Source organism: Toxorhynchites rutilus, chromosome 2 (assembly GCF_029784135.1).
Source record: "Toxorhynchites rutilus septentrionalis strain SRP chromosome 2, ASM2978413v1, whole genome shotgun sequence".
Classification (NCBI taxonomy): domain Eukaryota; kingdom Metazoa; phylum Arthropoda; class Insecta; order Diptera; family Culicidae; genus Toxorhynchites; species Toxorhynchites rutilus.
Window position 1 is genome coordinate 48,352,093 of NC_073745.1, and position 26,129 is coordinate 48,378,221.

Genomic DNA, 26,129 nt, shown 5'->3' on the forward strand with positions numbered 1-26,129 from the left:
TTCAAAATGAGTAATGATGTTCCTAATAATTAAAGTAACTGTGGCGCATTGGATCTGCACACGTGCTCTTCAATCGGTTTTTTATCAGGATTGACGACAATAGCGTGACTGTTATTTTGCATTCCGAGTATGGGTGTGTTTAGAATAATTTCAATAATTCATTGTGCTCATCCAAAAAGGCTTCCAGCTCGCCGGCGATATTCCTAGTTTTAGTCGAATTGAGGTTACTTGCGTATGTGTAGGGTGAAATTCGATGAAGAGGACGAAGTGCCATCTGGCATTGAACAACGTAAATAAATTCATCCTGTTTAAAAAACGAACGACGAATCAATTATTTGGCATCGTTTATATAAACATACATATATCGCGATAAAAAAAGGAGATGAGGGTGAAAATTGGTTATATATAGTTATAAGTTTTTTTTTCAAGCCAAATTTATGCGAAAAAATACGAAAACAAAGTTATTCAGATTTTATTTGCATGGGACCACCCTAATCGGTATCAAATATAAAGTAATAGGTATCCTAGCGGTATCATATATAGTTTACGATCCATTCTCATGCCTACCAAGTTTTTTGAGTATAATATCATTAAAATCGGTCGAGCCGTTTCGGAGGAGCTTGACCACGAACATCGTGACACGAGAATTTTATATATAAGATTTTTGTTGTTGCAGTGTTGCAGGTTCCAGATGCGGATCCAGGATGTGTTGCGGATGTTCAAGTGTTTAGTGTATCTTTTTGTAGTTGTGTAAGTAAATTAATTTGAAATTAAATCGATGTGTGTTCCTCTTTGTCGAATCCGTGCCGATCCGTAACAAATTTCGAATATTTCAATTATGCAAAGTTGCTTAAATTACCCATGTCTTTACACCCACAACGTTTCACTACTATCTGAGATGATGCTGCCAACTCCTAAGACGAGTTGGCATGAAATTCATCAAAAGTACCACAATCACACGCTATTTCACTTGAGTCGATTCCGTTTCAGGAATTTTAATACCAAAGATGCACCACATTTTGGGCAGTTATTTTTCAGAGTGTCAATGAAATAATGGAAAACGACTAGAGCGAAACATTACACAAAAACCATTTGGAACCACTTGGAATCACCGAATACGAAAAGAAGGATTAATTGGTGCCATCCGAGTGAAGAGCAAATAACAACCCTCATGGACCGATTTCAACATGAATCGCTGCGGAATCGCAACAAAATCGACCTATTTCTGAAGTGTATGACGACTGGTGATGCAAAGTGGGTCACATTCGACAGCGTCAAATTAAAACAGTTGTGGTAGAAACGCATGACGAACCGTTGACCAAGGATTGACGATCGGGAAGGTTTTGCTGTGTGCTTGATGACAATTCCTTGATGCCGTCAGTAGAAATCAATTGCTCAAAGTTAACTAACTCGGGAAATTTGGTTGGGAGGTTCTTATATATCCTCCTTACAGTCCGATCTGGCACTAAGAGAGTTCATCGTGAACCAAAACGACTATTGCAGCCTTTCTTTCTGATGAGGGTTTTTTTGAGACAGACATGATGTTGTTGGAACAAAACAGAGCGTATTTGACCTTAACTGAATTCTCCTCAGTTCTATCTACGCTAAAACAAACCTAAAATTTCAGGCAAAATTATATATATTTTTACATTAACGCACGTTTAATCTAAACAGACAGCTTCGAAGTGTATGCCTCTCAGATGTATTGGAGAGAAATAACGATTGCATGATTTCACGGTCTCAAATATTTTATTTTCATCATGTCATGTTCCATAAAACTTTACGATCTGATCGTATCCAAAATCCATTCGCGATAGGACGATACACGGGTGTAAACCACAGGCGTACTGGTGCCACATCCGATCCACCAAGAAACAATACCTTGCAGTTGATCATTTAAAACTAGAGGACCACCAGCATCACCGTAGCAAACACCTCCACCCGGGGCACTCGTCGTACAAATGTTTTCGGTGGAAACTAGCGAAGCAAAATAATCTGAAAACCGCCCACGGCACTCACCAAGCGAGATAATTTCAGCATTTTTCCATTGCAAAGTGTTCGAAAATCCACCAGTGGCGCTCAACCTTCCCCAACCAACTATTATGGCACCAACTGCCGCTTCTACGATCTCGTCTGCCAGAGCGATTGGCTGAACGACGGGAATGAATATCATCATCGATGAAGTTTGTACCAACGCAACATCACCCCGAGAGGTTATTGGGTCGAACGAAGGGTGGTTCACTATACGAGCCACCCGATGATGGTCTCCTGCGTTGAACAAATGTGATCCAACGACAGCTCGAACACCTTCGGGTAGTCTTCCAACTGTACAATGACCAGCTGTCACAAGCCAACGCTCGCTTAGAATTGAGGCCCCACAGATATGATCGTTCACAGCGGTATGCAGGGAGGCCATGAATGGGAACTGTCTCGAGACAGCATTGTTCCCACCAACAATACGTCCGTTTCCTTGTAGAAAATCGCCTGGAAGGGCTGTGTCAAACGAACATTATTGGAGAGATTCACGGAAGTTCTTCATCCCCGGTATACTCACTAATGCCGAATACATTGACTGCGCTCGTATGCACAACTAGCAACCAGATTCGAAACATTTTGTTTAGTGACTAGCAGCAGGTTCTCAATAATGGTTTTATATGTTCAACCAGGCCATATCGGAGTCGGTTGTGTTGTGTCACTCGTAGATAAGTATCATTAGGAACGATCAGTCTGTCCGTTTCGAATAGATATGAACCTTCCTGTGTCCGACTTCACATAATTCACCTATTATTCGATTTTGAAAATTACTGCTCTTTATCAGAAAGTGGTTGTTTTGACGTAATATTACGTCTTTATGATTTGTTTGTGGTGTGATTTACATATGAAAAAGTCTGTGCAAAATGGAAGCTAGATGAGAAATAGTCTACAGCGTTGTGTAAAAAGCACAGGAAAAATGAATCTCGACTGATGCAAAAATAGATGAAAGTTGTGATCTTCTATCAGGGGAGACCAGTATCATGAAATAAAAAATAATCTAAACCACGACAAAGATACAAGTTTTTACTTGACAATTCCGGTATCTCACACGACGGAACTCTCTTATCTGATTCAGCAAGACAGTAGCTCTGCCTGATTGGCAGTCAATCGTTTATCGGATCAAAAGAAACACATGTTTCGATAACCGTACACCCTCTTAGAAACGCCGATGGTAGCCATCATATGTCAATGGTTGTAACGAAAAACAAGTGAACAAGTGAATGATGGCAGATGGTGTTTCGGTTGTTGGAAGTGAATTTTTTAATTGGGTGCACAAATTCGAATCGCAAAAACCATTCGTTGCAACGGAAGATATAAAAACCCGAGCAACAATCAACTTACTAAGTATATTAACTGAAAATGTTGCGCCATCTTGTGCTCGCTTGCTTTATTAGTTCCACTCTTGGGGATGGTGAGTCACAAATAAATGTCAGCTAAATATTTAAATCATTCCGGAATTTCTCACTCTAGGGCCGCCATCCAATCGCATTGTAGGTGGCGCACAAGCAGCCCGCCAACAGTTTCCCTTTGTGGCGGCACTGCACACCCAACAGGGGGAACAAGTTTGTGGAGCAGTCATTGTTAGTGACCGTTGGATTCTAACAGCAGCCCACTGTACAATAGGTGTGCGACCCCATATGCTCCAGGTAATGGTGGGATCAATCGATCGCACAATCGGTGGACAATTGTACGATGTGGAGCTGATAATCAACCATCCGGACTTCAATCAGTTCACACTGAACAATGATATTGCCTTACTGAGGACAATCAGACCCATCGAGATGAGCACAACGGTACAGCCGATTAAGATGGGTGAATCGCCGGTATTGGATGGACAAATTGGAACAGTGTCGGGATGGGGAATGGTAGATGAACGAATGGAAGCGGCCGTCATGCTGCAGTTTTTGGATGTTAGAACCCTGAACTACCGTGACTGTGCTATGAGGCATAACTACCACAATGCGAATAAGATCCATAGCAGTAGTTTGTGCACGACATCACTCTTCGGTCAAGGGACCTGCATGGGGGATTCTGGTGGCCCGTTGGTTGTCAATCACACTGTTGTTGGAATTGTTTCATGGGGTGTCCCTTGTGCAACCGGAATTCCAGACGTTTTCACGAGTGTACCAAGCCATCGGGCATGGATACGGAGCACCGCTGGCATATGAACTAGAAGCTGGAAATTGATTCACCATAACATCAAAACATCAAACTATGAACAGAAAAATGTTATTGTGCGATTCTTCCGAACAGCCGATACATTTAATTTTCTTCTGCACTGAATAAAATAAACTTATTGTATGCATCTCATGTACACTTTGAATTATTTTTCGAACGACGCTTCAGGAACTCGTCTACCTCGATGTGACTGACAGTTCAAGTAAGGCCTATCGTTCGCTTGTACATAAAAAAAGTGCCAAGACTCAAGTCGACAACAACCGAGGAATTTCCGCCCTAAGCTCGGTCGCGAAACTGCTTGAGCTCGTTGTCTTGGAACCGATCTTAAGTGTCTGCCAGCATTACATTGTAGAAGACCAACATGGATTTATGCCTAAGAGATCGACTGTAACCAATCTGTTGAATTTCACGGCTTATATAACGGAAGATTTCAATAGTGCCAAAGATGCGATATATTTCGACCTGACAACAGCGTTTGACAGCATTAATCACGAGATTGCGGTTTCTAAAATGGAGAATTTGGGGTTTGGCGGCAGAATAATCAGTTGGCTGCGGTCATATCTAATCGGTCTCCATTTAACAGTAAAATTTGGTGATCATTTCCCACACAAATTCGACGCGCCATCTGGGATTCCTCAAGGCAGCATTCTGGGGCCGTTAATTTTCTTTTTGCACTTATGATGTCAATTTTAAGCTGAACCTTCCGCGCTTGTCATTCGCCGACGATGTGAAAATTTATTTTATAATCAACTCGATTGCCGATGCCTGCTTACTTCAGCAACAGTTGGATAGTTTTGCAGAATGGTGTATTGCTAATCGCATGAATGTGAACCCAAGTAAATGTGTCATCATCACCTATTCAAGAAAAAGGGAACCGATTTTGTTCGATTATAAGCTCTTGGATACCGTTCTGAATCATATTTCGGACAGCATCATATTTCGGACATTCTAATATCTTGAATTGCTTAATGCACAGATGATAAAACTATAAAATTAATATCACAATTGCTTCTTTAGAGTAATCCCTTGGTTTCACTATCATTTCATAAGAGAACTACATTTGAATTATAACATAATCGGCAAAAGTCTGACAACACTACTCATTATAGTTTGTGTTTGACGTTTGCTTAGCGTGAGCACGTAGAATTTACCCGTTCATAAATATTTAAATACCTATGCATAAAGCATGGATCTATTTTCTGCATCATATGCCTTAAGCGTCCGGAATATGATTCAGGACGGTACTTCTATCGAGAGACCCAACTGTATCAAAGATCTAGGCGTACTTCTAGACAGCAAACTATCGTTCCAGCAGCACATTTCATATATTGTTGGCAAAGCTTCCAGAAGTCTGGCCTTTTTGTTTCGTATCGGAAAAGATTTCAATGACATATATTGCTTGAAGTCTTTGTACTGCTCGCTGGTACGTTCGACTCTTGAGTGTGGCTGTCAAGTTTGGAGTCCTTACTACCAAAATGGTGTCGACAGAATTGAAGCTGTACAGCGCAGGTTTGTGCGCTTTTCTCTTCGACGCTTGCCGTGGAGGGATCCGTTCCGGTTACCCAGCTGTGAGAGTAAATGCTTTCTAATCAATTTAGACACCTTAGCTGTTCGCCGCAATGTCGCCCGTGCTATGCTAGTGTCTGATGTCCTGACGTCGAAAACAGAGTGTCCGGCATTGCTCCGTTCATTCAAACTACAGGTGCCTCCAAGAAGTCTGCAGAACCAAAATTTTCTGCGTATACCGGTCCGGCGAACAAATTACGCGACCTACGGTAATACATCTGGTCTGCTCAGAATGTTCAACAGAATTGCAGAGGGCTATGATTTCAATTCATGTAGGGAAGCTATTAAACGTAACTTTAAGAGAATTGTAACCAACTCAAATATCATTTGGGCATAGATTTTTTTTTCCTTTATTGATTTAATTAGGCTCGAGTGGATAAAGAGCCACCATCAAGCAATACATTTTAAAACTATTTGAATATATTATAACTACATAATTATTAACTTAAGTCTAATTAGCTAAAACTACAGTGCAATATAAAAAAAAATAATTTATTCCTTCGTTGCCTCGTCGGTATTATCCTTGTCTGGAACAGTGCCTGTGGTGGGTCGTAACAACTACATCGCCAGTTGATGTAGCAATGGTATCCTTCGGTAGTGAGTGCCTCCTTGTTATGTTAATAGCTCCTGTAATGATCTTATCTCAACGGGTACTAAGTTCTGCTTGTGTAATAGGAAAGGAAGGGAGAATGGACAGTGGGAGTAGGAGATGTGACCTAAATAATAACATTAGCGCTTCTTAGGAAGACATATATGAGGAACATAAAATTAGGGTCGCGAGTAGCTAAGATATCGCGAACTGGCATGCGTCAGTGTACTCCTTGAGCCTCTAAATCGGCAACCAGTTTAATTCTTTCATTGCAAAATTCATTACATGACCAAACAACGTGCTCGATGTCATGATATCCTTGACCACAATTGCATAAATTGTTAGTAGCAAGACCTATGCGGAAGAGATGCGCATTTAGTGCGGAATGATTGGACATAGTTCTAATAACATTTCTGTCAAGATCTAACCCTTTAAACCAGGCCTTCGTTGAAACTTTGGGGATAATAGAGTATAGCCATCTCCCAAGCTCATCTCCGTTCCATTGGTTTTGCCAACTGGTGAGTGACTGCCTCCGGGAAATGGAGAAGAATTCCCAATACGCTATTTGTCTTTCAAAAACTGTGCCCTGCATACTACCGATCTTTGCGAGTGTATCCGCTTTCTCATTACCAGGAATAGAGCAATGGGAAGGAATCCAACTGAAAGTGATTCGAATACCGTTATCAACAAGAAAATTCAATGCATTCCTAATTTCGATAAGAAAATATGATGCTTTCGTCTGGTGTTTCAAGGATTGAATGGCTTGTATACTGCTAAGACTATCCGAGAAAATAAAATAGTGATCTGGTGGTAAGGACTCAATGGTCTTAATTGCATGATATATTGCAGCCAGTTCGGCAACATACACTGAACAAGGGTCTTCAAGTTAATGAAAGCTAGTGTAATGTTCATTAAAGATACCAAAAAGGGGCATAGATTGTGCCTGTTGATTATTGTAATAAATACTGTCGGATGATCAAACAAGAAACAATTAGCTGCGTGCACACGTTCAGACCAGAGAAAATATCGACAGTTTGTTGCCTCATCAAAATCTACGTGTTACAGAGACACTAGAAATGTTTCGCCCCGTATACATTCACCATAAAGTTACATTTGTTGAGATTTTCAAAATGGGAATGCTTGGCGTGAGCTGTAGCGTACGTTCTAAGAGTCAAAAATCATGAAGGATCAAAAAACCAACTTTGTAGATAGGTTTAGTAGGTTTGTAGCAAAATATACAAATCTGGTTTTAGCATTAAATAATATAACGACGCAGTTACTTACCAATCCACTGCTTTCACCGCATAACCAAACGTGCTTATCTACAATTTCTAAGCCTTGAATGTATTCCGAGTGACATGGCCCAGAATATTCGTGACCAGGGCCCGAAATTTTTGTAGATGAAAAATGAATATTGTTGCTGTATGCATCACTCTCCTCTCAGTTGCTTCGTTTCGACTAGCACTACTTCGGCATTCGCCTTCAACATTATTTGACTTGACTAAAAAATGAATTGACGAGCATTGAGATCGAGGATGACTGATGAAATATTCTAAATGACTAATCAATACAAATCTGCCTCTTCATCCAATTGACTTCAATCCACACTTTTATTTCCCCCTGACACGAATATTTTTACTCGCGTACTCAATCTTATTTAATGCACAGTTTATTGTCTACCCACAGTGAACTCAAACCAACGAACTCAGACAAACGTTAGTATTAGTAAATAGCGTGAAAAGTAGTGTGGAATTCTGAACAAATTTTAAGTTGTCCAAGTTCAATTTTGTGAAAAAAAAGAAAAAAAGAATTTATATCAACAAAATTTACAAAGGGTCAAGCCGGGTATGAAAGTGAAAAGTAACCCCAAACCAAATCACCCGCTTTATGGAAAATATTGTATAGGGTACTAAATAAGAAATTTTGACTATTTTTGTTGAACCCCTATGAGGTTCAACCAGTCTTCCGAAAAACACTTACACATGTCCACGCGATGTGAAAATTCCATGTTTTTGTTTGAATTCGAACATGATTTTCGCTGGTGTTGAATGTCTATCCCAAACACGAACAATGATACCCAAACCTAAACATGTGAAAACAAACACGGTGTTTATAATTCAAGAACATCATGTACAAACATATCACCCAATGTCGCAGTATTGATTGCTTTCGTTTGTTTTCATGCACGGAAAGAAATTATTCATCCCAAAACATTTCTTCGTAGAATACTTTTTCACAGAAACGAACTTGAAATTTAGCTCGCATTTCAAAAATTGCACGAACTGAGAGGCTATGAGTTCATGCACATTTTGCAAGTCTGATAAAATGATCCTTGGTTTCGTGCAAAGAAAAAATTCTCTGAATAGAAAGAATATTTCTATGAGATTATTTTTGCGTGCATGTTGGCAATTAAATTCTGGGGAGCCGACTGCACAGCGGGCGACGTCGTACAAATGCTGACCAAAAAAATAAATACCCAAAAATTAGTTTTAGATGCAACCTTCAGCGGCACACAGCAGAACCAGCAGAGAAATTTCAGCGGCTAAAAAACACCATTAATTTCTCGATGTTATCACAAACTGAATGAAGGAAAAAACTCAAAGCTACACTTACACTGCACTACATATGCTATGTGTGCATGCGATTGCATCATCCTTTCTTCACCTCTTCTTCGCTCGTTTTATAGCTCGGGTCGCGTTCGTCGCGAACAAGCAGTATTGGCCATTTGTATTCAAAGATCCAGCTAAAATTGTTGCTCCCGTGGTCTAGTGGTTAGCGTCACTGCTGAATAATTCTGGTACTTTATATTCGATTAAAATTATAGGAATACTGTAATCAAAATTTCTTGTGGGTAACAAAACATCTCCGCCACGCTCTATTCAATTTTAGTATTTGTTCAGATAGCTAATAATAGCGAATATTACATGAATTCAATATATAAATTGATGCGTGCACTAAATAATGATATCAAATGTGAAAAACTCTGATATCAATCGATGTTTATTTTGTTCAGAACAGAAAAAGAGGTTTATTTTATTTGCCCAATATTCTAGACGAAGCACCCATTGCCATGATAGGAAAGTATTTTTTCCATGTCAACAAACCAACACACCACGCGTTGAGTGGTGGTGGTGTGGTGTCCAATTCGCTTCTTCTACTCTACGCACTGCCGGTGCTTGGGGTGAAAATGCAAGAGATAATGTACACCATGTTCGAACATCATGTGAAACATTGGGATTAAACATCGTATGTCCAAACATATTATGAATACAAACATGTCACATTTTCAAACATAGGTACGAAAAAATCATGTTTGTACTCAAACACAAAAGTGTGAACAGTAGCGTGGACATGTTTACCCTGGACGCAGTGTTTTTTGTGAAACATTGAAGACTGGGTTCAACAAAGGATCAATGGTAAAAAACGTACTTTTCAATTTTTTGCACGCCAATCTCGATAGCTTCGAGATAAAAATTTGAAAAAACAAGAAGTGGGTTATATCTGTGATATAACCGCAAGGTAGACGTAGGACTACCATTAACTCGGGAATCATTTATTTGAAATTACATCTGAATCAATGCTTAATGTATGAATGAATGAATATTTTGAAAGATTGCTGAAAGTTGTTATTATTTGTGTGTGGGTGGATGAGTATAAGCATGGAATTGTTATTAACATAAAATTCAACTCTTTCAAACTTGTTGGTGGCTCCGAAACGAACCGATAGAATTTGAGTGGCCTTGTGCAACTAAAGATATTTGATACATGATTCATTTTTGTTTTCGTGAGAATAACACGAGATTTTTCATGATCACTCCATGCGCAGAATAGAAACTGTGGGCGCCATTTCACGGTGAAAACGAAATGAAGTCTACATAACCTTGCATCAAATTAATTTCGTTTTTATCGTGATGTGGCAATTTTTCATGACTGTTCCATGCGGAAGCAGAACAGAAACTGATGCTATTGGATTGCATCACGGGAACACCAAGTCCAATGCGTAAATAAGTGCGAATATTCCTTCGCTCGGACGCATTCACACGCAAAAAATTTTTCATGACCGTTCCATACGAGAGCAGAACAGAAACTGATGCGAGCAAAAGTACTCACGCCTTGCATGTGTCCGCTATGGTTTCCCAAACACTAATGCAAGCGGGCAAAAGATATCACAGCTTGCATGTATTCGTTATGGCGGTTTCTCCAGGTGCCTAGATTTTGCGTCCGTGTTCGGGAACACATCACCAATCATCATCAATGAGCTAGATTGTTATGACTTCAATAGCTTACTTTCAAAGCAATTTTTAAACTATTGAAACGATTTTTTGGACCAATAGGTGGCAATCATATAACTAGTTGACATTTTATCTTTCGGATGAAGTTCGGATAATAATACCACTCCATTCAGCCGGTAAAGAGGTATTAACGTTCAGAACCTTGCAGTCCAGCGTCACTCTCTCGTTTTCGAAACTTTGAACTTACACCCATCCAAAATTTTGAACACCAAAAAAAATCTTGAAGTATTGAAATTTTTTGAAGTAGGATTACGTCTTTTCGGGTACAAATTGAAAATCGAAAATCGAGCACATCGTGAAAATTGTCCAATTTCAAACGTTTATTGGTCAGTAATTTAATGATGAAATCCTACCGAAATGTATTCCCTAGCAGAGACATCAAAACCATGCTGCCTGGGGGAAATCGGCATTGTAAATACATGAAAGTAGGGGAAACTTTTGTTCCTACCGAGACAATTTCCCTAACAGAGACATCAAAACCAAGGTGGCCAGGGGAAATCGGCATCGCAAATATACACAAGTTGGAGGCATTTTTATATTGCAAGTAAGGTGAGTGATACGGTTAATTCTAGCAAATAAAATTTAAATTTAAAATTTTAATGTTGGTTGCTTCGTGAAATTTTATATCAATGACCGATCGTGTATTGTGAAAAATTTAGCACAAGTGTCAGTGTAAAATTGTATATGGTAGCAGTTGTGTTAAAAAAGACTTGTTATGAAGCAATTTATTTCAATTTTCGTAAATAAAAACCAAGGTGTGTTCCCGCTCGAGAACGGGTCGTTTGGTTTAAGCTGTCTGTTTTGTTGTGTTCATTTTCACCCAAGAAAAGTTTATACGGCGAAAAAAATTGGAAAAGTGAAGACATATTAGAAAAAGTGTTTTCCCATATGCTCAACATATATAATATTATTGAGTGTTCTTAGTCCAATTAAAATTCGCATTGGGTTGAATAAATACTCAGAAAGTAAAAGTTATCGAATAGAATTATCTTTTCCATTTCAAATATGTTTTCTCTATATCAAAGTAACATGTTTTCACTGATGAGAAAAATTGATAATTGTGTTCGGTATTGGTAATTATCTTATATTATATTGGTGAGTTTTTTTCTTTATTTCATCCATACATAACAAAGGAGGCACCTCGTCTTGGATCATAGAGGGCGGTTTTCATCATATCTCGATCCACTTCTGTAACTTTTATCTGATACGCACCAACCAATGACTGTTTATCATCCTTCTGTCATCATCACTCGGTAAACACTGTTGGAGTGAACAAACAATATCCAACAACCAAACAAAACGGCCCTTTTCAGTGCCACCAAATCATTATCAAAGTGTTTAAAGATTTAATTCTTCAAACATATCCAAAATTAACAGATAACCTAACGAAATCCTACGTCAACTATGCGGTCGTGTCTCGGACACAACCCTCCTGTGACTTTCTTTTGAAGATTTAGAGATTCACTACTACTCTAATTCGTATTGAAATTTGATTCTACACCTTTTCTACATATGCGCGTTTTTTGAGAATTTTAACAGTGTTGCGCAGTACAAATATTTTCTAAATTTTGATTTTTTTAGAATTTGTTTAGAATTTTTTTAGAATTTTTTTAAAGTTTTTTTAGAATTTTTTTAGAATTTTTTTAGAATTTTTTTTAGAATTTTTCAAAGAATTGTTTTAGATTTTTTTTTAGAAATTAGATAAGTTGAAAAAATGCTTTTGAGGCAAAAGTTCGCACCAGCGTTTTACTCTAAAAAAATTGAACGTTGAAAAATAATTACTGGAAAACGAAAAAGAACGCATCTGGTTTTGGATATTTTATCATATAGCGCCGCTGGTTCCGTGGCCATGAAAATTATTTTAAAAAAACATATACAATCAATAATTACAGAACAAAATACAATTATTTCGCAAATGTCATATTTGTTCGAAGAAGACTAGCTCATATCAATCATCTGAGTCGATTCAGTAGTTCGAAAGCTATGATTTTTTGCAAAAGTCATTTTTGGAAAAAAAATGATTTTTTGGACCTCCCTAAAATGGAAATGGGCACCCGAATGAAAAAAATTAAAAAGACGGGTCTAATATTTTTTGATGAGGAACAAAACTATCACTTGGGGGTCTCCGTAGCCACATTGGTTGCGCGTTCGCTTAGTAAGCGATCGATCGTGAGTTCAAAACTCAGGGCCCTCATTGACCATCTTTGTGTTGTTACAGAATAACTACGTCCACGCAACAATCATCAGCGATGGAGATCGATCCACGGTCGAAATAAGATCGATTCATCCATACAACTGCTCTGCTCTGCAGGAAACATCGGGCTGCTGTTCTATAAATAACTCAACAATGATCAATCAACTGTCTCCGCTGTCCGGTGGTCCAACTGGATAATGGAAGAACAGAAAGAATACTCTTACGCCTAAATGGCTACTGTGTGAATGTACCATATGTAATGGTATAGAAGGAATACTGGCAAATGGCAACTGTGTAATGTGCTAATTATAGATAATGATAACCATGTGACATGTACACGATTAAAATTCGGCTCTGTTTCAGATAAAATGCTAATGAGCCTAAAATAAATATATGGGATAAAAAAAAAACTATCACTTTTCACACAATATGACAATATAAGATATCTGAAAATGTGCAACATTTGAAGCAGAATTCTTTTTAATCAAGTTTATAAATACAGCCATGCCCAACCCATATAGTGGTTCTCAGATTTTCGTCAAAAATTGTTATTTTGTTCTTTATCACAAAACATGTCCATCTTAGGGTGGGCTTTTTTTCAAAAAATTATGACTATTGAACCACTAAACCGATTTAGATGATCGGTATATCAAATTGAAACGAATGAGCTAGACTTTTATTAAAAAAAATTATCTTGCAGAAAAAATGGTCCCTCGATCTTCCTCTTCTTCATCCTTTGGAGCTTCTTGTCGCTCAGGTCCGTCGGCCGTGCGGAACAGGGCTTTCTTCTGATGCTCTGATTGTTGTCGAATAGTGCCAAGATGTTGTAGATGCCGGAACAAGCGTATCCGGCGTCCACAAATTGCCGCACGATGTCCGTTTCGACGCGGCGGGGTACCGTTCTTTGAACGCGCACACTTCTGAGTAGCTCCACTGTTTTTGCCATCACGGTTAGCCTTCGAGTGATAGAGCTGTAAAATTTTTTTCTTCTGACTCATGGGTTACTATGATTGATGCTACATGGGTGGTTTTTTCAGTGCGTGTGAATGTAAAGCCATGAAAAATCGCCAATTTTGGTCCTTGTTTATGCAACTGATTAATCTGGAAATCTCTGGCGAGCGGCATACGAAACGGTACCTTTCTTGAATGGCGTTAACGTTCCCTGTGAAACTTTTGCCATCTTAACTAATGCATTAACTAGCGTCATTTATTAATACTTAGTTGAGATTCCTTAAGCCAAATAACACGCCTCGAATGTATTTCGAGGGGCAAACTTTAGAATACGCGTGACCATAGTGCGAGTCGAAGGAAATTTCTTTGACGAAAAATCCCCCGGCCAGAACGGGAACCGAACCCGAACACCCGGCATGATGATGTGAGACGCTAACCACTCGGCTACGGGTGCACATCGAAACGGTACCCATTGAGAAGAATTCACACAGTAAAAAATGAATCTCCCAGCTCAGTTACTGAATTACTCGGAAATAGGTGAACAGTTTTCTCATTTTCGTGGGTGCATAGCTATAAGAGTTTAAATTGGTTTGGACAACTCACATTTAAAAACTTATCTGAAACTTCGGGAATGAAAATAATGTTTGAGAAATTCCTCAACGATGTCGGCCCCTTAGTCTAATGGCCAGCAGCAGTATGCATTTTCTATTATTTCATGAAAATGATTTGAAAATTTGTTTTAATTCTCTATTCAAAATCACGTTATTTCCTTTTTAAGTTATAAACATGAATGTAGTAACCCTTTCAACAGATCATTTTATTTACTGTACTTACCAGCTCTCGATCTTCGCAAAGCTTATACGGCACTCATGCAGCGTAAGTAGTTCTAACATTAATGACACACCCATCATCACCAAGTTGCCTACCTGGCACGGGTCACCTCTCTCTCTCATCGCCCGTTGATTTCCAATTCCCACCGACAGCCAGCGAAGGCACCGGAATTGTAATTCATCTAATATTTATCGTCCGTACATATTTCTGCTTTCAATTGGATTTCTTTCGCCGCGCTGCCCGACTTGGATACATTCCACGTGCATCCTCGGAATGGTAAGTGAATAATGAAACAGTGCAGAATTTTACGACTCATCGGAGGATACGGCGGAAACGGCGCGACCCAAATCCGCCGAATGGGCAGATTTCTGTGCCGTTACTTTTGCTGGCCGAGATAACCGATTTGATGGATGACAGAAAACGATTTGTATTCTGCCCAATGCAAGCTCCGAAGTACAACTACTTTAATCAATACAGTCATGTAAAATTTTCAGCGCTTTTCAGTTACAGCAGGGGACTAAACAATATTTCTCGTAATAAAAATTGAAATGAAGAAGCATCATGCTGAGGGAAATGAAATTAAAAGTCCGACTAAACTGAATGAAATGAACAAACATAGCAGAACAGGAGCGGAAAACTTTTTTCATCTCGAGTTTAGAGTTTAGTACTAGTCTATAAATATAAAGAGCATTCAAGCTGAAGTATAACAGCCAAGATATGGGCATTGAGGTTGGAAAAAAATGCTTATTAGAATGTTTTCTACTAGCACAAGACCACCTCACTTGCGAACCCGATTCTTCCGGGAATCATCTCCATTCTTTCGCGGAACAAGCCCTTTCCAAGTGAAACAAGCAAGCAAAGTTACTCGGATTCACTTTCCATCATAGCTCTCGCGAATCCACTTCAAAAGTCGTTATGAGCTCGTAAAGTTGTGATTATTTCACTATGACTCTGACCCTGTCTATGCTTGACTCAATTTCATCTGAAAGTTGCCCCTATGATCGAACGCGAGAGTGAACCGAGAAAAGGGTATCGGTCCAAGGGCAAGCAATTACCGAACCAGTTTCCCAAGTCAAAAGGAAACTCACCGTACGAATCTAATTTGACGCTCCATTCGGAGATAATATCTCCAGCTCTGTGGACAATACAACCCTACAGCTCTCTGATGAATACTTCTAAGTTCTTCCTTCACCAGTTTGGAATCAAGCGCTAGTATCGTTTCTACAAAAGACACCACAATGGGGTGAGATTTTTTCAACAGTGGTTCCCCCCTCAAGAGCTAATCTTTGTGTGCTCTTCCATCTGTAGTAGGTGACAAGTGGGTTGCCATCCTTGTCCCATCAAAAGACAGAGATATGGAGGAGCTGAGTGGGCTCCTCTTGCCCAACCCTCACGAATTGTTCGATAGTGAAGAGAGAGAGAAGCTTAAAAGCAAAAGCATTGTCTTTCACCTGAAACTGTAAACTATCAGATGAATGTCTCGACATTGGGAAAGAACTACACTTCATTTGTATAGCTAAGTGATTGCAAATAGAGCAAGGATACTTGAACTATTGAAGTCGTTGTTTTTTTTATCAATCTCTATTCAACATAACACATCCGCATTTTGTTCTTCGGTTATTATCCGTTGGTTCTCTGAGCACATCAAAAAGAGCTGAGCACCTATGAAACGAAAGCCAAAAGAACCAACCTGTGTTATTATCTGCTGATACTTGAGTAGTATCATGTTGCATCTGAGAGGGCCAATTCCCGTCTTTTAATTAACGAACCGTCACAGATGCTTCATCTGAAATGTGGTGCAAGTGTAGCAAATAAGATTAATTTTGCAGGGTGTTGAAGGACATGTCGCATCGGGTTGTATAAGTTGAACATACACTCCGTTCCATAACTAAAGAACCACTCAATTCTTCTGAGCCTCCAGATATGCGAAAGATATCGGTAGAAATGATAAAATGGAGTACAAAGACTATCTTCATTTGTAAAATTAGTTTTATAACCACCATTATTTTGTTCAGGCACGAAACATTCAAAGAGAACCAAAATGCGGGAGTTTCATAACTGTAGAACCAGATGTTAGTAGTTTTTAAAATTATTACTACTTTACAGAATTACCATCTTTTTCGCATGATTTACAACAAGTTCATAATAGATATGTCCTCTTTGTTCTCAATCAGCTCAAATAATTTATTCGGCATGCTTACTAACAAACTGCGGTCAACTCACATCGAAGACCTTAATGACGTTTACCGTTTTTCTCTAAATTGAACTAAATATAATGAAATGTTGCTTTCTCAATAATTTGGCTGCCTTTTATTCATTCCTGACATTCATTTCGATCAGGAAAAGTAGGTCAGTTTGAATAATGTTTATGTTGGTATTGCTATTGAAATGATGAGCTATGAATATTTGTCAGTATGTAAAAGTTCACACAACGCTGGACCTGATTTCCAATATGACAAGCTATTACACTCTGCAATTAAGTGCTAAAACGTTTTAATACTTCGATCTTCAACATCATCCATCAAATGTCAGTGAAAGAAAGCATATTTTAATTGTTCCCTTCAACAACATCTTACAAATATATTTTTTCTTTTCTTCTTTTGTTTTGCGGCTAAATTTCCTGGTAGTGTAGGGCGGGGCTAGTTGGTCATAGGAGTAAGTTGGCCAGTGACGAATCTTGGAATCTGAGCGTCCAAAAAATTAGCGATCTATTAATGGAAAATAGCGACTACTGATGCAATAAAATAAGTAGATTGGAAAAACATTTTATTAAGTAGGCTGAAAAATACGAACATGATGCCGATTTTCCAAAAATCATTCACCGTTTGCGCATTATAAAATTGGTTCTGAAAATAAGTAATCATGAAATGAAAATCATGAAAAAAATCGGTTCTAACGTAAAACTAAAGTTTATTGTAAGTATTAGTTTTGAATGTTATTGGAAATCGCTTTTAAAATTATTTTTATTGAATTTTCATGAATATTTTTTTGTATATAGAGGGGCTAGTTGATCACACAAATTGCTCGTTTGAGAGCAACGAATATAAAATTTTCAGGCATGCTTCGTTTCATTACGCAAGCTATAAACAAATATAGAAAGCATATGTTTTACTGCTTAACCCAATGTATTTGAAACGAGACAACCTGATACCAACCACCGCACAAATCACTTGCAATATAATTGTGATATTTGTATTTTTTTATGTAAAATTCCAATTAAATATAATAAACGCTCACATTGAATATTAAAACTCACAATAATGCATCGAGTAATGTAGCATACCTGGAGGATATTTTAATATAATTTGGGGCGAACAATGAACAATGACATTTGTCATCAAAACAAATGCAAGCACGAAACTGTCTGTGCGCCTCAGGGATGCCAGGTGGATTTTTTTTATAAATGTCTTTGCATGGTACGAGAATAGGTTTTCAAATGTCTTCACAATAGTATCGGAGGAACGTTCTTCACACATAAACGGAACTGTGATAACTTTATTTGTTTATTTCAGCTTCGATGTTTTGGTTGTAACTCAAACCATACCCATGAAATTAATTGTTGAAAAGGTAAGTAACCGGAAAACCTTCGATTTGTGAAGTGGTCGTCTGAAAGATCTAGGTTGATCTATAAACAATATGTATTCACATCGCTTCGTTCGTTGAGACTAAAGCCCTACTTTTTTGACGATATTTTCGGCCAATAGTTAGAATTTCATGGAAATAATATCTTTTTAAAAGTCCACGTACGCTATCATACTGAAATGTCTTCACATATTTCATAATGTCTTCAAAATTAAGACATCTCTTCAAACCTGGCATCTCTGGTGCGCCATAAAGTGGAGGAGAGACGAAATCGATAGAGAAGATAGCCTGACTAATTTCCAACAACGATTTGAATTTGAAATTTTCATTAATTCGTTTTTTACTTCACCACATGACATTTGTTAACTGTTTTTTTTTCGATTTAATTAATTCATATATAATGAAGGAAACTTGTAATGGAAAAAACGCTTATTATTTGCTCAAAAAAAAAACATGCCCATGATTGACCAACTTACCCCGTGTGTGGGGTCAATTTATTCTGAAATAAAAAAACGTTGAATAAAAGAAAAATGTCAGATAAATGAATCTCTGGTTATTTTTCATTGAAAAGTTGAAAGGTAAGCTTCATTGTGTTACATAATATTCTAACGCAAAACTTTGTACTACAAAGTTATAGCTAAATTCATTCAAAAATGGCCAACTAGCCCCACCCTACCCTACTTCTACCAAAACTCGTCATTATAATGTTCTCGTATAATATTCACATTTCTCGTATATAGACATCAAACATCAGATGGACTGACAACGCTCCGCGCGATGTTATTGTAGAACATATGGGAATTCAATTTTCGACATTTTCCCATTTTCCTTCAGTGTTTTCCGATTTTTTTTCATTTGTCATGTTTGGTTCGAATATGGTTGGCTGAAATATGTATGTCTACTTCCAGAAAAGGGAGGAGTGTCGTACTATCATAGAATTAATTATTGTACTGTGAAATCCTCCCTTTTCCCCTATGGAGAGGGGAAAGTAGTGGAGCTCAAATCATTGAATACTCTGAATTTATCTGCAACAAGTTTGCTCTTACTGGAATCCGTCGTTGAAGGTAGTCCACGGACGAACTGAAGCTGTTTTTCAATATTCAAATTAAATACGAAACCAAACAGCGAAACGAATTTAACATCATTTGAACAACTCGATAAGCAAATCTATTTAACTTTTTTTGAATTACATTTTGCTATTGATTTCACTCAGATCAACTAGGAAACCAAAACTCTTTATCTTACTCTTCGGATAATATATGCCCAGAACAAAACATCAAATTTAAGGTCGCAGGATCAGACTTTGAAAACTTTGAGCAGCTTTTGAAACAGGTATTGAACTGGTCGAGAGAAGACAAATAACCATTTGCTGCAACGAATTGGTGAACGACTAAACAATAAAAGTTTAAAAAAATGTTAATATACAGCCAGTTCTCTATCACAAAACATTAGACCAGTATTTTTTTATTTTTTTTACGATGTCCATTTCCATTTTAGGGTGGTCCGAAAAATCTATTTTTTCCACTTTTTTCCAAAAATACCGTTTACTAAAAATTCATAATTTTTGAACTATTTTGATGATCGTCAGATTTTGCCGCGAACGGATGTTCACGATTTAAATACCAAACGAATCGTAAATTCCCAAAGATTTGTTTTTTCATGCTATATATTGCAATCCCCCGGTGTGTAAACGGTTTAAGTTGATGAAAACTAGAGTTATTTCCATTTTCCCATACATTTCTTCAGCTCATTTGTGAGCTTCCCTACCCATGCCGTCAATAACGAGCACCTTATCGGCGATCAACAGAGAACAATGATTTGAAGTCTACGTGAACAAAGAAAAGAAGAAGAAGAGCGAAGGGGAATATTTGCCTAGAGCATAAATACTAGATGTCGCTGAGGCAAACTTGCAGACTCGTTCTAGATACGAAGCAATGAATATTGCTTCCTCGTTTTGCGTCATCACATGTCTTCGTTTTGGATTGAGTTGTGGACGCGACCAAATTAATTACTAGCTGATGTCTCTGGTATTGCAATCATTACATCAAACTGATGCCATTCCATTAAGGTTCTGAACTACACAATTGTGTGGGGAATCATCAAACTAGTCTATCATCGACTCACCAAGAAAATTATTGTTCAGGAATTTTGTGCGTGCTGCATAACCCGTACGTAAAAATACTGCATCTTCGATACGCTGGTACCCCATCTGTATCTGCTCCCGTGAGAATTGGCCCTGTCGCGATGCAACAATCACCTCATATTTTAATGCTATGATGGACGATTGTTTGGTGGTGCAAATTATGCAGACGCGATAAATGGAAGGAATATATCGAGATTACGGTCATTACAGTGTTCTTGGATGTGAAGCGCGCTTTTGAAATTATTTCCAGGCCCTTGTTGTTACAGACTCTGCGGAGCTTTGGTTTAGAGGGTTCGGCATTTAAAGGGTTCGAAAATTATTTGAGTAATCACATTCAGAGGACTGTTTTTGCTAATACTGTTTCTGAACCAATAGCTTGTACATTCGGTGTTCCACAAGGAAGCGTGTTAGGGCCCATTTTGTTCATAATGTACATAAATGACATAAAACGAGTCTTACGTTTTTGTGATATAAATTTATTTGCTGATGATACAGTTCTGTTCATAGCAGCTAAAAAATTGGAATCAGCATTGCACTAAAATGGGGATTTGCAGTGTCTCAATATTTGGTTGAACTATAAGTAGTTAAAACTAAATGTTGGAAAAACCAAATACATGGTGTTTCCTTCGAGATATTACAACACCGAGTGTTTTGTACAAATAAATGGTGAGACACTTGATCGCGTTAGAGAGATAAAGTATCTCGGTGTTTGAAATTCAATTATATAAATCGATTATATCGTCACACATAGACTTCTGTTCATCAATTCGTTTCCTTGCTAATGAAACACAAATGTTTAAATTAAAAGAGTAACTAAAATAGCTGATAGCTGAACGGCAGTGAATTTCACCTGTCAAAAATGTAATATGAATGTTGAGATTGTAATCGACGAAGTTATTTTTGAACTAATTTACAAGAAAGATCTTCGTCTCAATGATAATGAATGATTTTGAAAGGAATAAAAAAAAAGAAAGTAGTCTACATCAGTTTGAGCACGCGCGAGTTATTGCAGCCATGATAAATCTGAATTGTGATAGCGATTAAATTATAGTAGAGTTTGTTCTCATTGTTCTTGAATTGATACAAAGGAGCACAGCTATGATGGAGATTTGATTGAAGATCGAGAGAGCAAATGTTGTCATGTAAAGAAGGCCCATGAGCGATTTCTGAAGAATCAAGCAGACAACCGTAAAAATGAATGGAAAGGCTACAACCTGAAATTCCTCCAACGGGTCAAATGTTTGATTAATCTGGAGATCAGAACAGTTTGTCTGATAAATTTGGCAGTCGTATTTCAGTGAACTCAGAAAATGCTACGGGATGGCTTGACGGCAAACGCGTCTTTACGTGACTTGATAAAACTGAATGATTTGTTGTGTACTTCTCACAAGCAGTTCAAAGAAACTTTTGAATGGATGAAGCTGAGTGAAGGTCCGATATCACAAAGAGGAGATGTCTTATCTTAATCAAGTTAATCAAGTAAATCAGTTCGTTTTTTTTGCCACACTGATTATGTTTTTAAATAAATTATCAATTAGATAATCGACCAATTCAAACCTATGTAGGGGAATGAGGCGGGACCTTCAGTATTATTATCATTATAATAAATATAAACAAAAAAGGCAGGTAGCGGAAGAGGAATATTTGCGCCAGGGTATGAATAATGGATCTCTGAATGTTGTGCTGGAATGTTGTGAGTTATTTGGATTCGCGTGCCAATCGCAAAACTGCCTTCAACAAGTATGGCATTTGCGCTAATGTTAATCATAATGAAGCAATGCACCTCTTTTCGAGATTATTTAGATTAACATACAGAATTTATTTCGTTTATTAGTCACCGAGAAAGTAAGTGTAGTTCTAGAATTTTGTGATCTGGCCTCGCTTACCAGTAGCAAAAATTTCTCAATTAAGAATAACAGCTACGCTCATCGCGAGCCTGAGAAAGTAATGCAACTCTTTTCGGAGCCAGTAATATTCACAGACAGTGATTCTTTTGAGAATAGCGCAAAATGGCCACTTCAAGCTACCTGCATATGGCTCTGTCTGCATGCTATGTTTAACGCTTGTTTGATGCTGGTTGGTTTGAGTTGTACGAACGATGTCTAGAGATGCGAGATGCCACAGCAGCCCGATGTATCTTGCAGAGCAGAGCAGTTGTATGGATGAATCGATCTTATCTCGACCGTGGATCGATCTCCATCGCTGATGATTGTTGCGTGGGCGTAGTTATTCTGTAACAAAGATGGTCAATGAGGGGCCTGAGATTCAAACTCACGATCGATCGCTTACTAAGCGAACGCGCAACCAATGTGGATACGGAGACCCCCTAATTTTTAATGCTATGATATGAAACAAATTGCAACATATAAGTTTGTGGTTTGTTCTGCGAGGGCGAGACAGAATCATAAATTAACGTCAACTGAATCAAAAAGCTATTTCAAATCGATCAAACCGTTCTACTAAACAGTTATTTCTAATATTTTGCAGCATTCTAAAATAACATCCGAAGTAAACAAGCGTATTGAAAAAAAATAACAGCGTAGTTCTACGTCAACAATGCGGTCGTTTCTTGGACACAGCCCCCTATAATTTGTTTTGCACTCCGGAATGTGCATAGTCCTAACACGGACTACAAAAGTGGGTACGAACACAGCTCTATGGTTCGGTTATTTGAGACTGCATTGGAAGATGTGCCTTCATATTTTCTGCTCACTGAATTTCTACGCACACCGTTTCATGATTAGACAAAATGCTGATAACCGTTTGCTGCGATAACGTCGATTGATTCAACAATATGCGTTGGACTTGCTTGTCAAAATCGAAACTGACTGCTTGAAGTTCATCGGATCAAGCAAATTCGCGTTTCGAGAACTACGTACCAGGGCTCTGCATAGACATAGTCTACTGATGATAGTCAGCTGACTATCTAACTGACTATATCCGTATTCAGTTAGTAATGACTTTTGGCTTCTTCAGGTAGTTTCTCCGCCAAAACGACTGAACAGTCAGTCGGGCGTTTAGTCGCTATCTCCCTCTACCGACTTGACTATATCATTTCATTCTTCCCAGTCAAATTGTCCTCATTGCATTTTGAAGTGACTTCCCCAAAACGAATTCGTTCCTCTCTTTCTCTCTCCCATGTACGTGTGCATGCATCGATGTTTGAGTTTAACGTGGTTTGACATACGCTACAGGTGAGCAAGATTCTTTTGTATCGTACACGAAAATTACTCACACGTATGAAATAGCGTGCAGTGTGTGTGTGCGCTATTTTACACGCTATTTACTAATACTAACGCGAGGACCTTTATAGCATACCTGAGTTCACGATGGGTAGACAATAAACCGTCCATTAATGGGGTAACTTCTCCTTTGCATTAAAAATCATGTTTTCGTTCCTCTGTATATGGACTTGAAAATAAGATTGGGTACGCGGGACATTTATACCATATTATTATCCTAGGGGAATAGAAATGTGAAGAAGTGAAGAGGCAGATTTGTATTCATTAGTCGAATCAGTTAAAATAACCACTGACTGGACTAGTTCACCAGTCATCCTCGCTAGCCAACGCTAGTCAATTCATTTTCTAGTCAAGTCACTTTTTGTTGTGGGCGACTGCCGAAGCAGTTCTAGTCAAAGGGAAGCTACTGAGAGTAGAGTAGGTGTTCATTTTTCTCCTTCGAAGATTTCGGGCCTTGCTTCGTACACATGAGAGATGCAATAATTTCAGAGGGAAATGAAAAATACAATGATCGTTTGACAACTAGCCGGTGTTCAGTCAGACTGAACTTTATTTGTAATGAAGAACATAATCTATTATAATGTATGAATTGATCTTACATGGCAACTGTTCAAACTCTTTACCTATATTTACTTATATAAAATATAAATATATTTATCAAGGCTCATATGGCATTAGCCTGACGGGGCCGGGAGTTCAATATTTTGACAATTTTTCTTATCATCTTTGTTAGGAATAAGTAACCGATTACTCGCGTTTAACTCGAGGTTAGTATTACAAGATGTTCTCATAATTGGGATATTGAAGTCTCCAATGCTCTGTATGTGTACCCGACACGGGATACTTCCTGTTGTGATGCAGCTAATCATTAACCAGCAACGACCCCCTAGTCTGTACCTCATATCTAGCGTGATGCGTCTTCTCGACTCGAGAAATCCAGGATAGAATGGTTACTAATCGGCACAATCATCAGATCGTGTAGAGTTGTCATGAGCGGTACAACCTTTGACTCTTGTTGAATGATCAGTGGACTGCACAACCTTCGACCCGTGTATCTGTAAAGAGTGTGTGTATGTATTGCCGCGACTAAGTAAAAGTTTATAGATCGGATAGGAGGGGTATGAAACAGGGACACAACGAAGGAAACATCATTACACGTTGACATCGGCGTTTCAGAGGAATAGGCATAGATGAAGCAGAAGATCAGGATCACGGCTACCTAAGATATCCCGGACGTAGATATCCGAGTTCTAGATAGCAAATTGTTGAACTCAATTGAATTCGAAAATTGGTTCATTCTATCAATAATTTAATCAATACAAACACATACTACTAGGCCAACAGTAGTCCCACGTCAACCTTGCGGTTATATCATAAATATAACCCACCCATTTTTTTTACATCGATAAATGCACACGCTACCTTTGAACTCTTTGGATGTTTCTTCGGCCACACTTGCGTAGCCATTATTTGAACCGGATTAGCTCCCAAGAATCTGCAACTGTCCATTTATCAATCAAGATCTCTTTCTTCGTTCCGGACGATCAAATTAATAGATCGTTCTCCTCAAATCTTTCATGGTTGTGGTCCTTAGCTTCCTCTCCAGTAACTTCTATCCGTATCTCGCAGCGGTGCCGACTGGGGTACAAATAACCATAGTGAAGATCGGGTAACCAATTCCGGTGGGATCTTGGTCGTAAGCTGACAGGAAAGGGGGCCTATCCGAGCGTCTGTCCACTATGGAGATGCGGCTCAAAACAACGTCTGATTTACATGTCAGGGGTCGCTGATCACTGTCTTCGTGCCAGCGGGGACTCTAAACAGAGCTGTGCGCGCCGGTCCGCCTACGAGACAGGGGGTTGGTGCAGGCCCTACAGGTCATCCGTAAAAATGAAACGCACAAGAAAATTTACGAATAAATTCAAGACAGTACAATGAGAATAGACCCACGCAAAGAACACGGACTAGAGATTGGAAACTCGGAACATGGAACTGCAAGTTTCTCAACTTTCATGCGAGTACCCGAGTTATTTCGAAAATATTGAGAGCTCGCAATTTGATCATCGTAGCACTGCAGACACCGCTGGAAGGTTCGATGATTCAATCGTTTCAAGATGGCTACACCATCTTCTAGGGGAGCTGCAACACACACGGGTTGGGTACAGCTTACATCGTGAGGGGGTAGGGGCGAGTAGGTTGGGAAGGGTTTAGGAACGGGTGATTGGCTGGTGGCCGATAAACGACCGAATCTGCAGACTGTGGATGCGAGGGCACTTCTTCAACATCAGCATAAACCTCCACAGCCCCCATCTAGCTAGCACAGATGACGGCAAAGAAAGAACTGAAAGCTATAGTGTGATAGGTGCCAATCAGGAATAATCTGTTTGATGAAATTTATAATCCTGATCGGCGACGCAGACCAAATTTCCTTGGGCTCCAGAATAGCTTTATCAAGGTGTTGAATAATGAAGTCTGCGTCTAGTTAGAGCTCCGCAGTTACAGAGCAAATGTTCCGCAAATGCAGCCA

General features: G+C 38.7%; 2 protein-coding genes across 2 annotated transcripts; one reads left to right on the forward strand and one right to left on the reverse strand.

Moving 5' to 3' along the window:
• Positions 1-1,741: 1,741 nt before the first annotated feature.
• LOC129769251 (chymotrypsin-2-like) lies at positions 1,742-2,612 on the reverse strand. The gene is made up of 2 exons (XM_055771370.1): positions 2,555-2,612; positions 1,742-2,493 (listed from the first exon to the last, which is right to left on the reverse strand). The coding sequence occupies exons 1-2, from the start codon at positions 2,610-2,612 to the stop codon at positions 1,781-1,783; spliced, it is 771 nt and encodes a 256-aa protein (XP_055627345.1). The 3' UTR covers positions 1,742-1,780.
• A 728-nt stretch (positions 2,613-3,340) lies between these two features.
• On the forward strand, positions 3,341-4,331 carry LOC129768338 (chymotrypsin-2-like). The gene is made up of 2 exons (XM_055769916.1): positions 3,341-3,445; positions 3,505-4,331. The coding sequence occupies exons 1-2, from the start codon at positions 3,394-3,396 to the stop codon at positions 4,200-4,202; spliced, it is 750 nt and encodes a 249-aa protein (XP_055625891.1). The 5' UTR covers positions 3,341-3,393; the 3' UTR covers positions 4,203-4,331.
• The last annotated feature ends 21,798 nt before the right edge of the window (positions 4,332-26,129 follow it).